The sequence below is a fragment of the Xyrauchen texanus genome, chromosome 15 (genome assembly GCF_025860055.1).
Source record: "Xyrauchen texanus isolate HMW12.3.18 chromosome 15, RBS_HiC_50CHRs, whole genome shotgun sequence".
NCBI classification, from domain to species: Eukaryota; Metazoa; Chordata; class Actinopteri; order Cypriniformes; family Catostomidae; genus Xyrauchen; species Xyrauchen texanus.
The window spans coordinates 30,664,270-30,676,602 of record NC_068290.1 but is presented as its reverse complement, the minus strand read 5'-3'; the positions used below and the strand labels follow the sequence as shown (position 1 = coordinate 30,676,602).

At 36.2% G+C, this 12,333-nt stretch overlaps 1 protein-coding gene across 3 annotated transcripts in view; it reads left to right on the top strand.

The window, feature by feature from the left end:
• LOC127655719 (cation-dependent mannose-6-phosphate receptor-like) overlaps positions 1-12,202 on the top strand; it is a 32,414-nt gene extending 20,212 nt beyond the window's left edge. The window contains exons 1-7 of one of the 3 annotated variants that reach the window (XM_052143672.1): positions 2,126-2,819; positions 7,803-7,965; positions 8,060-8,223; positions 8,626-8,735; positions 8,973-9,103; positions 9,977-10,103; positions 10,204-12,202. In XM_052143672.1, coding sequence (XP_051999632.1) covers positions 2,795-2,819; positions 7,803-7,965; positions 8,060-8,223; positions 8,626-8,735; positions 8,973-9,103; positions 9,977-10,103; positions 10,204-10,329 — 846 coding nt within the window. In that variant the 5' untranslated portion in view covers positions 2,126-2,794 and the 3' untranslated portion in view covers positions 10,330-12,202. Of the gene's footprint in view, positions 1-2,125; positions 2,820-5,509; positions 5,815-7,802; positions 7,966-8,059; positions 8,224-8,625; positions 8,736-8,972; positions 9,104-9,976; positions 10,104-10,203 lie in introns of those variants that run through there. The other 2 variants (XM_052143673.1, XM_052143671.1) reach the window with 2 other exon arrangements.
• The last annotated feature ends 131 nt before the right edge of the window (positions 12,203-12,333 follow it).

The following is a 12,333-nucleotide window of genomic DNA, read 5'->3' as shown; positions in this document are numbered from 1 at the left end:
ATTCTTCTCCATGTTATTTCTCTCTGTCTCTCTGTTCTCTCTCCTTCGCCTGTCCATCTCTTCAATCTCTCTTTCTGAATATCTATCCCTCTCTCTTATTCTCTCTCCCTCTTTATACCTTCTCTCAGTTGGATGCGAATATGCATCACTGTCTAGGTAATCTCTTCTTTTCTCCGGGGTGTCTCTTATTCTGTCCCTCTGTCTCTCTGTCCTTTTCTTCAAGTCTTCATCTCTCACTCTTTCTGGGACTCTGTATTGCTCCCAACTTTCCCCTCTCGGATTGCGATACCCTGTCTCTCTTTCTCGTGGCATTGCCATGTCTTGCCGTCTCTCTCCTTCTCTCTCTCTACATCTTTCTCTCTCTCTAAGTCTTTCTATTCGTTCTGCTTCATTGTCTCCTTCACTCTTGTAGTGTTTATGTCCCAGTTTAGAATCGTCTTCTCTCCTCCTTTCATTTTCCCTCTCTCCATCATTATCACCTTCACTTCTTGTATCTCTTTGTATATTTCTCTGTCCCTCTCTTTGTCTCTCAGCCCTCCTTTCCCTGCCTGAAAAGCCCTCAGTCTGTCTTTCCATAAGTCGGGGATCAGATCTGCCCTCTCTCTCTTTTTGTCTGTCTCTCTCTCTCTCCCACACGTACCAATGGTCATTGACTCCTGGGTAACTCTCTCTCCTTCTTTCTCTCATTCCTGGTTCAAATTCATTGTCTGGCTCCCTCTGTCTATCTGGCTCCTCCTTCACAAGCCTTCTCATTTCATTTCTCTTCAACTCTTCCCTGTATTTTGCTATTTTTCTTTCATTCTTCATGTCCGTTTCTCTGTATTTCCTTCTTTCTCTCTCTCTGTCCCTTTCTCTTTCACTTTCATACAGCAATTTTTTTCCTATATGCCGCTCCCTGTCATGATCTGGAAGTGGCACCTTTCCGTCTCTCTCTTTGGTTAGTCTTGTCATCCTGGGAAAAGTGTCCCCTTTCCTCCTTTCATTCTCTCTGTCATCATATTCGCCCTGCTCTGCCAATGATGCCCTTCCATTTGGACATCTTTCTCTATCCCTCCACTTCTCTCTTTCTCTCGAGGTCATCTCTCCATCTCTTCCCCCCCTGGTTGCAGGAAATCTCTTTCTCTCTCTGGTCCTATTGTATGAGTCTGGCTCCATTTCTCTTCCTCTGTCCTTCAGTCTTTCTGATACTTTGTCCATTTTTTTGGCCTATCAGAATCTTCTTTTCACGCAGGTCACCTTTGCAGATTTGCAGATTTTGCAGGGGTAGTGTCACAGTTAATTAATTCACTTGATAGACACCAGTCTAGTGCACCTTAAGAGGATGGTATGTTCTGGATGGCCCAATTAGTTTGATTGGTTTCCATGGCAAGAAGGAGAACCTATCAGTGATAAAAGATGTGAAGGTTAAGTTACATATGATCAAACCAACCAAAATTCATATTGAAAATGGAACATGAGTAAATGTTTAAAAAATTGTGATAACCTCTGCGAAATCCTGTTGCAACATGTCAAGTATATAACTTGGCAGTTTACATGGTTGCCTATAGCACAGCCTATCTTTCTAAAGTGCAGTTAAAATGTGTAATAGATGTTGCTATTTATTATTTAGACACTTTTAATATGCCTACAATCTATGCAACAATTAAACTAGTAAGAACTATCATACTTCTATCAAATATTAATGCAGATGATTTGCAAAATACCCTGTTTTTCAGCAAAGCATAATAATGCGTCATAGATTTACAAAGAATGCAGTTGAACCAACCACTGCCCTCAGTCCTATTCTTATACTTTGTTCAGAGGCATTTCAAGTAATTCATGCCTAAGTAAGAACTATTAAGATGGGTTACATAAACTTAACTTCAACATGGCTGACTCAGTCAAGACATGGTGAAAAATATAATGCAAGAAGCATTAGCAAATTCATTAGAAATAAATGACTGTGGCGACTAGCATAAACAGATAAATAGTATAAACAGATAAACGTTTTCAAGCATGACAAGGCAAACTTCGCCTGCTGTATGAACTTGTTCATGAACAAGTACCAGTGTTGTTGGTTTTATCAACGGTCAAAAAAAGAGGAAAGATGGAAAATTTTTAAGAATAATGCTGAGGACTTACCTGAGAAGTGTCTTGGGGGACGCTCCTCTCTCTCTCCACCCCCTTCCTTCTCTTTTTAGACACTGTGAATCTTGGAGGAGTTGCACAACTCACAGACATTCCACATATCAGTGTTTGCCCACTGAGAGAGCCAAAGTTGAGTGAGATAAATGCTCTGCAGAAAACACTGATTTAATTATCTGGCCTGCCTGTGTTCTACTTAATCTGTTCATCTAAGCAAAAACAGTTTTTAACGCAGTAAAAATTATCACAGCCTTCCTCTCTCTCCCTGTTTCTCTCTCTCTCTCTCTCTCTCTCTCTCTCTCTCTCTCTCTCTCTCTCCCTTCCCCTCCTCCCTCCCTTTTCAAATTCCCAAACAAGTCTGAACAGATTGACACTTATCTTCCTCCACTGCTCCTCCTCTTTTTCTTTTCACTTTTACGGTCCTGAACTGTCTTGAGTCGTAATGTAAACGTCTGTTTTAAGCTGGATTCCTTCACGTCTTACGAACTCAGTAGAGCCACAGTGAGTGCGTTACAGCTAGTTCCAGTAATCCACCCCTTCACTCCCCTCTCCCTCACTAGCACTGCATGCTTCTGCTTACAGAAATAGGAAGTACACAGTCTGGGCGTCTCAATTCAATTCAATTGTGTCTGGGTGTTTCTCTGCTGTGTTGTGACTGGTAGGTTTGGAGATGCTGGGTGTGTCTGTTTTCTCAGGTAGGTTAAAAGTCACGAGAAAGAGTGAGAAAGGGGGAGGGGTGGATGAGTGTGTCCTGCAAGTTGTTCTTCAGCAGCTTGTAAAAACTGTTAAAGCTGTAAAAGACAGTCAGAAACACAGATAAGACATTAATATTCATATTAGGAAGGATGAATAAGAAAACACAAGGAACAATGGTGCATTTAGTATACTTTTATACACATTATTTATCTTTAATCTTTCAAGAACCAACATTTGTGTTTTAAAAACTATTCAGTAGACAATATTATTGTGGTTACGAGTAAAAATATTGGATGCAAAGCATTCAAAAACCTTTGGATAAAACCAAATTGAAATTGAATTGTAACTGCTGGATATTATAGTGTTCCACATTGGTAATCTCAAATGCTTTGGCTCATTTGAGCATGAGCTGAAATGTCCTGTCAAAGTCATATTAAATCATCTTAAAAAGCTTAACTCAACAGAGTGCTTTTATCTGAAAGCAGGCAAATAACAAATATTTTAACATAAAATCAATGAAATGTCCTGGACAAAGGTTAAGAGAAATGATAAACCAGCATGTTCTAGTGAATGACTGGCAAAATGAGTAACTTACCTGAGGCAGTTAGTTGTTAGCAGGGTTGGGGCGTAACGGAATACATGTAACTGGATTATGTACTGTATTTAAAACCCCTTTTGGGTTGGCACCCACAATTTGTCTTACTCAAATTTAAAAGCTCACCATTCACACATAAATGTGGATTAATTACAAAAAAAAATCAAATTTTTTAGAGAACCACCCAAATAATAATAAAAAAAGACTCCAATTATTCATAAATAATACTGTTTGTGTTTATAATCTTGTGCCAATTTTATGATTTTCCATCACAATATACAGATCTGAAATGTAGTTGGTGCTCTAATGCATTTTAGCCTGCAAAATTGTGCTTGTCCATAGACATTCAGTCTAATTTTCAGTTCAACATTTACAACTTTGTTGTTTCATTGAATATTTTAGCCTCTGAGTGGACTAGAAGCTCAATCTAGGTGTCTTTAGAAAGGTTGAAAACATATTTTCTGATTATATATTTCTGGATGGCATATTTTGTTCTGGACATCTAAGATATAACATTGGATTATTCAGCTAAGCCAGCTCACAATGGCTCATTTTCTCAAGGCTCAACTTCGTAAGGTAAAAGAGCATATAAAGGTTTTAGCTATTTAGGGCTTACAGCAGCAGTTATCGGAGCATAAAAGAGACGTTAGTATTTGATGAAATTATTGCAAACTGTGGTATTACGGCAAAATAATTAACTATTAAGTCACATTTCTGAGAGTGACAGCATGCATTTGATATATGACTTGTCCAATTATGTCCTATGTGGAGGACTTTTATTTTTATATAAATATTTCAACCCCATTACCTCTGGGGAGCATTATTTTTTAGGAAGAGGATTAGGGCCAAGCAATAATAAAAAAATAAAACCATCTCGAGAATAAAGTCATTATAATGCGAGATTAAACTCGTTAAATTTCGAGAAAAAAGTCGAAATACAATCTTGAGAATAAACTCATTAAATATCGAGAATAAAGTCATTATAATGCGAGATTAAACTTAACGAGTTTTTTCTCGAAACACAACGACTTTATTCTCGATATTTAATGAGTTTATTCTCAAGATTGTATTTCGACTTTTTTCTCGAAATTTAACGAGTTTAATCTCGCATTATAATGACTTTAATCTCGAGATGGCTTTATTTTTTTTTTATTATTACTTGGCCCTAATCCTCTTCCGTAATTTTTCAATGTGAATGTTTGAGGCCTTATTTTGTTATTTTAAGAAACATAAATGCAGAAGTGATGGTTATCTCTGAATAAAAAAAATCAGATTTTAAGCTTTCATGTTTTATGACTTATGTTTAAGGAAACGTTAAAGTTTTAAGCATAGGCCTAAACTTTTTTCACGTATAGCGTCCCCATAGTTTAAGTGTTTTTAAAATACAAAATATTAGTAACAATATTCCACTACAGTTACAATTTAAAGTGTTGGTAATCAGAATACAGTTACATTCAAAAAGTATTTTGATTACTAAAGTGTTTACTGTGCATTTTATTGTTATGTTTCATGTAGTATTTAGTCTATTCAGTTGGAAAACTTTTATTCGTATACATTATACAATCAGAAGAAGACGTGGTTTTGTACACTCCGGGGGTTTTGAGGCAAGTTTGGAGCAGCATAAATGGTTAACCTTGTGTAAATTTTCATGTCAAATTTTAGCTTTATGCTAAATGCTATTTCTAGCACTTTTACATGCACATTACCAGTAGTGATAAAAAATTTTTTTTAATTATCAAGAAAAACCACATACATATATATACTTTTTTTTTTCTCTTGAAAGACCTTTGATATTAGGGCAAAGATATACTGCAAAAACCTTATTCTTAATGATCATTTTTGTTCAAACCTATGAGGTAGCAGCAGTGAAAACTCTGACCAAACATGAGGCACCATGATCCTCACGCCAAAGTTTAGAACAAGTTAACAAAGCTGTTTGCTGTTGTAGTTCAGCCAAGAGGGGATTATTGTAATAAGGTAACCTGCATGATCATATCTATGACAAATATAACTTGTTTAATGAGCAACATCGAAAGCAAAATTATAAGTGGGCGTTTTGAGCACTCACAAAAATCTCCCATGCTCAAGTGCGGCAGATCAGTTTCCGCTTGATGCAGTCACATGTGGCGCCTGTTTAGTTTCACTTCCGCGTTGGAACAACAACGACTTAAAACCTTTTAATCATGCAATCGTTTTAATGCTAATATTGACAATATTCTGTAGCTTCGCCGTGTGCAGATCGATACCTGCAGATATTCTTACGTGATGTTGTTTAGTGTTGTTTAAAGACACAGTTGCAACTGGGACCCCATTAAGACTGGGTACATCTAGACAACAATTTAACGCACACTATTTATCTCCAGTAAATATATTCACAGTGTTTCAGCGCGTACTAAAAGGTATGTTTGTGTTCAACCAGTGCATTTTTTATTTATTTCATATATATTTAATTCAGCAGTTTAGGTCAACACCATGTTTTATGGGTTTCCTGACTAGAGTTACTCTTGACTAGTTGCTTTATTCACTTTAAGACTGTTTGTGATCTACTCAGTTTAAGAATACAAAATAATTAGTGAATGATTTGATGCTGATGCAGGTATGTTATGATGACTTCACTAATATCCTTAGATTAGGCTCTTAAAGGATCCACAAATATTATATTATCAGAAAATAGCCTAAATATCTCTCTGTGCATGATAATAATGTGTGTAAAGTTATCCATCCACTCATCCACATTTTACGCCAGAAGTTTACATACATTTTGGTTGAAGTCATTAAAACTAATTTTTCCACAGATGTAATATTAGCAAACTATAGTTTTGGCAAGTCGATTAGGACATCTACTTTGTGCATGACAAAGTAATTTTTCCAACAATTGATTACATACTGATTGTTTCACTTTAATTGACTATATCACAATTCCAGTAGGTCAGAACATTACGTTAACTGTGCCTTTTAAACAGCTTTGAAATGTCCAGAAAATTATGTTAAGCCTTTAGACAGTTAGCTTCTGATAGGTGGTGTACTGAACTGAAGTTGTACCTGTGGATGCATTTTAAGGCCTACCTTCAAACTCAATGCCTCTCTGCTTTACATCATGGGAAAATCAAAATAAGTCAGCCAAGACCTCAGAAAAATATTGTGGACCTCCACAAGTCTGGTTCATCCTTGGGAGCAATTTCAAAACAACTTAAGGTATCTGTTCATCTGTACAAACAATAGTACGCAAGTATAAACATCATTGAACCATGCAGCCATCATACCGCTCAGGAATGAGACTCATTCTGTGTCCTAGAGATTAACGTAGTTTGGTGTGAAAAGTGCAAATCAATCCCAGAACAACAGCAAAGGACCTTGTGAAGATGCTGGAGGAAACATGTAGACAAGTATCTATATCCACAGTAAGACAAGTATCTATATCCACAGTAAGACAAGTATCTATATCCACAGTAAAACGAGTCCTATATCAATATATCCTGAAAGGCTGCTCAGCAAGAAAGAAGTCACTGCTCCAAAACCGCCATAAAGTCAGACTACAGTTTGCAAGTGCACATGAGGACAAAGATCTTATTTTTTTGGAGAAATGTCCTGTGGTCTGATGAAACAGAAATGTTACTGTTTGGCCATAATGGCCATTGTTATGTTTGGAGGAAAAAGGTTGAGGCTTGCAAGCTGAAGAACACCATCCCAACCGTGAAGCATGATGGTGGCGTGCTTTGCTGCTGGAGGGACTGGTACACTTCACAAAATAGATGGCATAATGAGGAAGAAATATTGTGTGGATGTATTGAAGCAAAATCTCAAGACATCAGCCACGAATTTTAAGCTTGGTCACAACTGGGTGTTTCAATTGGACAATGACCCCAAGCATACCTCCAAAGTTGTGGCAAAATGGCTTAAGGACAACAAAGTCAAGGTATTGGAGTGGCCATCACAAAGCCGTGACCTTAATCCAATAGAACATTTGTGGGCAGAGCAAGGAGGTCTACAAACCTGACTCAGTTACACCAGTTCTGTCTGGAGGAATGGGCCAAAATTTCAGCAACTTATTGTGAGAAGCTTGTGGAAGGCTGCCCAAAACATTTGACCCAAGTTAAACAATTTAAAGGCAAAAACTAACAAAGTGTATGTAAACTTCTTACCCACTGGGAATGTGTTGAAAGAAATAAAAGCTTAAATCATACTCTCTACTATTATTCTGACATTTCACATTCTTTAAACAAAGTAGTGATCCTAACTGACCTAAGACAGGGACTGTTTTCTATTAAATGTCAAGAATTGTGAAAAACTGAGTTTAAATGTATTTACTATGTTGTATGTAAACTTCTGACTTTAACTCCATCCATCGCCAGCCACATTACATAATGCAGTGCCTTTTCCCCATCAGGTGCATCTTCTGTCATGTTGCAGTCTTTGAGAATAATCACTCCACTGTTCTTACTGCTTGTTGGAGTACAAGCGAAAGACAACACTGATAACTGCAAGCTGATTTTAGAGAGTGAATCGGAGAGAAAAGTACTTCACTTATTGGAGCCCCTGACCAAACAGAAGTAAGCCACGTTTTTAAGTCACTTTTGCATTTATGCATAGGTTGTGCAGGTTTTGTTAAGATTGGAGATTTCATACCTATCTTCATATTCACAGCTTCACCGTGGATGCTAAAGACAAGGAAAAAAAATACTCCTACATTTTTCAGGTGTGTGGTGACGCAGACGGAATGAAGAATGCAGGCCTTGTACAGAGGGATGAAGTCAATGGAAAACAGACCCCAGTTGGGCACTACAATCAGACTCGAGCTATTGGAGGAAGTATGTTAGCCTAAGTTATTTGACCATTAGAAATTACATGTCAATCAATCTTCTTTTTGTTGCTTTATTGTGTTTGATGTTTGATGTTCTTAGGGCAAGAAGGTTTTAGGAAAGGAGTACAAATTAACTTTTCAGAACCTGTAGGTTTTTTGTATCTCTTTCCAGATAAATTACACAAATATAATAATTCTTAATGTATCATGGCCTTAATCTGTATTAATTTTATTTTGTATTTACTTGGCATCAGAAACACAGGAATGCCGATTGATATCATAGCCTCATTGCAATGTTGTAAATAAAACACAAATACCCGAACATCACAAAATTTCAGAACTTATTCCAGGTGTCAAAGGAAGCTTAAGCTAATTTTCAACCTTAGTTTTCTTTTTATTCTTGTTGTAGGTGACTGGGTTCTGCTTATCTATGAGGGGGGAGAAAAGTATGATAGTCACTGTTCAAAAGAACCACGAAAAGCGATGATTATGATTTCTTGCAGTAAAACCGCTACTAAGGTATGGATTTGTGTAACTTTGAAATATTAAAGGTTCCATTTTAAGCTATTGGTTGAATTGCTTTGATGTGTTCTTGCTGGAATTCTGTAATGCAAAATTATATAAACTGTGTTCCTTGCATTAGCACAAAGTTTTTGACCTGAAAACATCCTGCTGTAGCAGAAAATAATTAGAATGACCTCATTGTTTGAGCTCAGTAATTGTCTTCATTGATTTCTTTGTTTGCCTTTTTGTCAGAGTACATTTAAAGTGGTTCTGGAGGACAGGGAGCGGCAACAGGACTGTTTTTACCTTTTTGAGCTGGACACCAGCGTAATCTGCCCGGTAACTCCATCTAAACTCAGTGCTGGCTCCATACTGCTCATTTTGTGAGTGCTTGAATATTATCAAAATAATCAGTTACAGTGAAACTACAGTTGTAATTTCATTTTTTATTTTTAACATAATGTATATCGCCACCAAGCAGGGTTTGCACGGTCATGAAAACAGAAACTGTCATTTCCTGGTGAAGTCATAGAAATTGGTCAAATCTAAAAAATAAAAGTAATGGACATTTTTTTATTAGTTATGCTCCACTAAAATATTTAGTTGACTAGAAATTGTGTGGGCATCTTTACTCTGTAAACCCTAATGTTGTCATCAGTGAACAATTCAAGTTTTTCTTAATTAAACATTACTTGAATTGTCAAGGTTTGGGCTCAAAACTAAAAAAAAAATGTTTTTGTTGCAACATTAGAGTGATCAATGTCCGCTTTGGTCAAGTTTGACCCATTTAACTCTTATCTCAAGCTGTTTGTGTCAGTTAAAGGAATAGTTCACCCAAAAATTAAAAATCTGTCATCTACTCCCCTTCATGCCATCCCAGATGTGTATGACTTTCTTCTGCAGAACACAAAGATTTTTAGAAGAATATCTCAGCTCTGTAGGTCCATACAATGTAAGTGAATCATGACCAAAATTATAAAGCTCCAAAAGGACATAAATGCATTGTAAAAGTAAACTCCAAAGAAATATGATGGGTGTTGGTGAGAAACAGATCAAATATTAAATTTTCTCCTAAAAATCTTAATTTGTGTTCAGCAGAGGTAAGTCAGTCATACACGTCTGGGATGGTAAATGGAGTAAATGATGAGAAACATGTACATTTTTGGGTGAACTATTCCTTTAATGGGGGAAAAAAATGCCATTTTACATCCTTAACAGTGTGTACCTCCCTGAATAGTCTTGTTTGCTGTTCACAGTGCATTCTGCTGCCTTGCCCTGTATCTCACTGGTGGGTTCCTCTATCAGCGTCTGGTGGTTGGGGCCAAGGGAGTTGAACAGTTCCCCAACTATGCATTTTGGTCCAAGATCGGCAACTTAAGTGCTGTAGGTGTAATAATGGTGCACTTGTGTCTCTGCTTATTTCATTCTTTAATTTTCTGAATTCAATTTTGAATTGAATGCTTTTTGTTTTTCCCCCAAACAGGATGGATGTGATTTTGTGTGTCGTTCCCATGGCAATAGAGAAGAACCACCCACATATCGAGGTGTGGCTACTGAACCTCTTGGGGAGGAGCCAGAGGAAAGAGATGACCATTTACTTCCCATGTGACCAAATTAAAACAACCAATGAGAAGAGGCTGGACAGTTTCTGGAACCCAAAGAGGAATGTTTAGTTCATGCCTGTTCCTAGTTCAGAAGTGTTGCTGTTTGTTTCTGTTTTTTACCAGTGGCACTTATCCTCTATTTATTCCCCTTATATGTTGATTAGATGTTTGTTAATTGTATCAATAACTAGTTTTTATAACAAGATATAAAAAAAAAACACACGCAACAATGGCCCACTTTTCTCTTTATAGGATGTGAAAGATTTTTCCACTGCTTGTCAGAGATTTACTGTGTGATATGGTCACCACAAGAGATGTAGTTTGTACTTTTTAGTGCGATTATAGGAAATGTTTGGAAATGTATGGCTTTTCAGAAAATTTCTAAATATTGTGTTTGTATGGAGGAAGTTTAAAGTGCTCTGTCAAACAAGACCTCTGCTTTTTTTTTTAGACCTACTTTTATGTCTTCACAAAACATGCTTTCAGTCTGTTACAACTGATACACTGAAACTAATGATAAATTGGCAACCTTAAATGTTATTAATGAATACATTTGAGAAATAAGATTACAGAAGAGAAACCTTTATGGCACAAACTGTTATTTGATATAACAGTTCGCAATGAAGTACGTTTCATTTGGTGGATTTTCATTATTTACACTACAAGGTTCCATTAGATAACAACATTGGTTAAAATTAACTAACAATGAACAATCATTTTACAGCATTTATTAATCTTGGTTACTGTTAATTTCAACATAGTAATATGTTTTTTTTTTTTTTATCAAAAAGTGTTTGTTAACATTAGTTAATGCAATATGAACCAACGATGAACTATTTTATTTTTATTAACTTGCCTTAATAAAGATTATTATATTCTGTAAACAATATATTTGTTGTTTGTCCATCATACCTAATGCCTGCATTCATGTTAATTAATGGAACCTTATTCTAAAATTGTAAAAACATTTTCTCTGTGTCTTTTGTTACTTCGTATTGTAAATGTTGAAGGGATAGTTCGCCCAAAAATGAAAAGTCTGTGATCATTTACTCACCCTCAAGTTGTTCCAAACCAGTATGACTTTCTTGTGTGAAACAAATGATGTAAGTCAAAATATTAGGGACAGATAGCCTCAGTCACCATTCAATTTCATTGTATGGCCAAAAAGCAGTGTTAACAATGTCTAAAAAATGTTCGCATGTTCCTCAGAAGAAAAGCCATATGACTTTTGGACCACATGAGTGTGGGTAAATTATGACAGAAATTAAATTTTTGGGTGAACAATCTGTTTAAAATGGTACTTTGTGTGATAAATGTAATACAGTTAAAAATACTGTAATCCTCACTGGGAACAACAGGACAAAAATCTAGACTATGACAGAACAGCTGTATATTTTTCTTTTAAAGCAAGATTTTTCCTCAAGTATTGTGTGTTTGATTGCACTGAAGCTTTGAGCTTAATTTTATTTGTTGTGGAGTTGCTCAGTTTTGTCCAAACATAACCATGAGGTCATGAATAAGCTTACAAACTCCTGTTTTTTTATTTGTAGTTCACAGCTTTACACGAATTTCAGAATTGAGGAGTACAGCTGATATGGTTATAAACATAAGCCACTTAGAGTGCTGTATAATTAATCATTTAAGTTTTGGTCTATATGTAAAAGTAAGTCAAAGGGCTTTTTGACAGGAGCTTCAGGGTGTAAATCCTGGTTAAGGATCTGCTTTAAAATCCAGGGCCCATATTATTCATATGACAGCTTACAGGCCTGTGCGAAGATGTAACTTTACTGTTCTTGCTACTGCTTTTTTGTTCTTTATAATTTTAGTGAGAGAAACAATACACTTTTTGCTTTGGAGTGGAAATAATAAATAAAGTGTTTGATTATGGGTCTGAGTAGGTCAATTTTAGTCCTTAATTTTCAGCTCAAAGTTACCTGAATATTGTAAAACTGGTGTCATTGATAAAAAAGTTGGCTGTTGGTTTGCTCGTAAGTTCATGTGAAATTTTG